General features: G+C 36.1%; 1 protein-coding gene across 1 annotated transcript; it reads right to left on the bottom strand.

The window, feature by feature from the left end:
* LOC113339041 (protein DMR6-LIKE OXYGENASE 2-like) lies at window positions 1–1,531 on the bottom strand. Its single transcript, XM_026584441.1, has 3 exons — window positions 1,160–1,531; window positions 801–1,048; window positions 1–707 (listed from the first exon to the last, which is right to left on the bottom strand). The coding sequence occupies exons 1-3, from the start codon at window positions 1,445–1,447 to the stop codon at window positions 107–109; spliced, it is 1,137 nt and encodes a 378-aa protein (XP_026440226.1). The 5' UTR covers window positions 1,448–1,531; the 3' UTR covers window positions 1–106.
* Between the last annotated feature and the right edge of the window lie 929 nt (window positions 1,532–2,460).

Here is a 2,460-nt window from a genome sequence, read left to right as displayed (position 1 = left end):
TTTTGTTTTGACTTTCCTTGGCTATTAATTCAAGGTGCAAAAGAACTCTTACAACTATATACTTTGACTTCTATTGATTCCTATACAAATAGTAATATCAAAAAGGTCAACATTTTCTTGAATCAAGAAAATTTTTCTCTTTAAGCTCGAAAGTAGTAATAAAATCAAGAAAAGTAGCAAAATTTGTGTCCAAATAACGCCTTGGATTGTCTTCATTGATGAGTGTTGGTGACGGTCTCACCATATTCATGATTGGCATACTATGCAGTGAAGCTACTGATGTTCTGGATTTGATTGCGTTCACTAATACTCTATGTAATACACTCTTGTACCTTCCATTGCTGAATATCTCAAGATGATCACCAACATTGACGACAAAAGAATTTGGGATTGGTTCGACGGTTAGCCATTGTCCTTCATGTTGTATTTGAAGTCCTTCGACTTCGTCTTGAAGGAGAAGAGTAAGAAATCCGTAATCAGAATGTGGTGGCATACCGAGTGTTAGCTCCGGTTGTGGACAAGATGGGTAACAGTTGACAACCATCATATGGCTTCCGTCTTCGAATTCTTTTGATATGAAATCCTTTAATGCATCACTGTTGTCGTTTCCGGTTGTCTTGGGAACTATTCCTAGGCTCTCTGTAATGGCTTCCATGATGTTGAGAAACAAGAACCTGTTTTCTTTGGCGTACTCGAATATGGAATCCCTGTTAACAAAAGAAATCACTATTAGCATTCAGATTCGTAATGATCATCAATTAGTGATTACTAAACCTGGATTAATGATGTAATCAACATACCTGAAATCTGCAGGAGAAGTAGGCCAATGAGGAAGAGATTCATCCATGGAATGACAATTAAGTTTCAAGAAATCTCTCCAGCAGAACACACTATCTTGACTTTGATTGAAACTAGTTCCGTAACGAACCGGTGCTCGAACATCAGTCGTCATAAACTTTGATCTTTCTTCCATAGATTGCTGGAAGAATCTTCGACTTACGTCGATCATATCTCTAATTGTATCAGTAGAAATGCCATGGTTTATCACCTGCAAATTAACATTAATCAAACCCATTAATACTTAATCCAACAATTAACAACTTACTTCATCCAAATTAAGTGAGTATACGAATAAGCCGAGAGTTTAGTCGAGCTGTACCTGAAAAAACCCATAATCCTCACAAGCTTTGGTAAGAGAATCAAGAACTTTGAGTCGATTAGGACCTTGTAATTCAGCAAAATCAATGATAGGAAGCTTCACATTCAAACCAGATAAACTGGGCACTAGTTGATCTTTGTTTCTCTGAGAAGCTGGAAATATGTATTTCTTAGGAACTTTAGAAATTCCGTTTTCAGATAAATGTCTAACTCCTTTGTTATACTTCTTCATCATACTTTTTGATGAAATATCAACCTCTGGTTTTGTTTCCATAACTTTACACCCCATTTTTTTTGAAATTAGAAACGTGGGAAGCAAATGAATTGATGGGAAGTGAAAAAAAGCTTAAGAGAAAGGGATGAGAGGATGTTGTTGTTGTTGATGAATGAATGAAAAGAGAGGGAATTCAATTAAGTATTTATAGGGGAAATGTTGGGGCATGGTAGGGACGGAAAACAGCAAACACACAGAAATCTCTTTAACTAGTTTTCGGTTTTATATACTATGAATTAAAGATTAAAAGGTAATACTACAAAGACTAATTCTAGTATAACGACATATGCTGACTTTTTATAACTCGTCCCACCACTTAAGCTAGTGTACATTTTGGTATAGTTGTAAAGTCCCTCCTAGTCCCTACCTCAAATTAGAAGCTTATCCGACTCTTTTTGGTTTTTGGTTCCGAGCATTTTCCTGATTGCTGTAGGGAAACTTCATTCTCTTTTATCATTTGTTGATTTGTTTTCTTCTCCTTAAATTCTACATACAGTACTACCTGTATAGCATGGATAATTATACTACTACCCAATCATATATGTCAACGCGCATAAGAAATGGTCCCTAACTGAACTTACATTACCCGGATTCCAACTTGCATTTTGTTTATTTATGCAGAAAATTGTCTATGCACACAGGCTAATGCCCCCCCACTAGATGGCCATTGCAATCCCCTTTGAGGCCACTCTAAGTTTTTAGCTGCTGTTGCACTCACAAGTTCAGTAGTTTAGCCAGGTTGGGGTTAACTACCCGCAAGTTAAGTTTTCTCCCATGATTTGTCTGTCGCTCAATCATTGTTTATCCATTGCTTACTTGTGATACCCACCGTCAGTTCCGATAGAGTCTATCTTTTCTTCTTTCATTTACTTTATTTTGGAAGCCAGAATTTATCATTCCTAGATTTTGGATTTAGATTGATAATATTTAAGTCCCAATAAGAAAAAAAATTGGGGCAAAACTTAAGAACATATAGCAGCTTCGAATTGAATCTGAAATGCCTTTTTTTTTTCTTTTGAAAGCCCAAA

This window comes from Papaver somniferum, unplaced genomic scaffold, assembly GCF_003573695.1.
Source record: "Papaver somniferum cultivar HN1 unplaced genomic scaffold, ASM357369v1 unplaced-scaffold_19, whole genome shotgun sequence".
In the NCBI taxonomy this organism is placed as follows: domain Eukaryota; kingdom Viridiplantae; phylum Streptophyta; class Magnoliopsida; order Ranunculales; family Papaveraceae; genus Papaver; species Papaver somniferum.
This window is presented reverse-complemented; position numbering and strand designations above follow the sequence as displayed.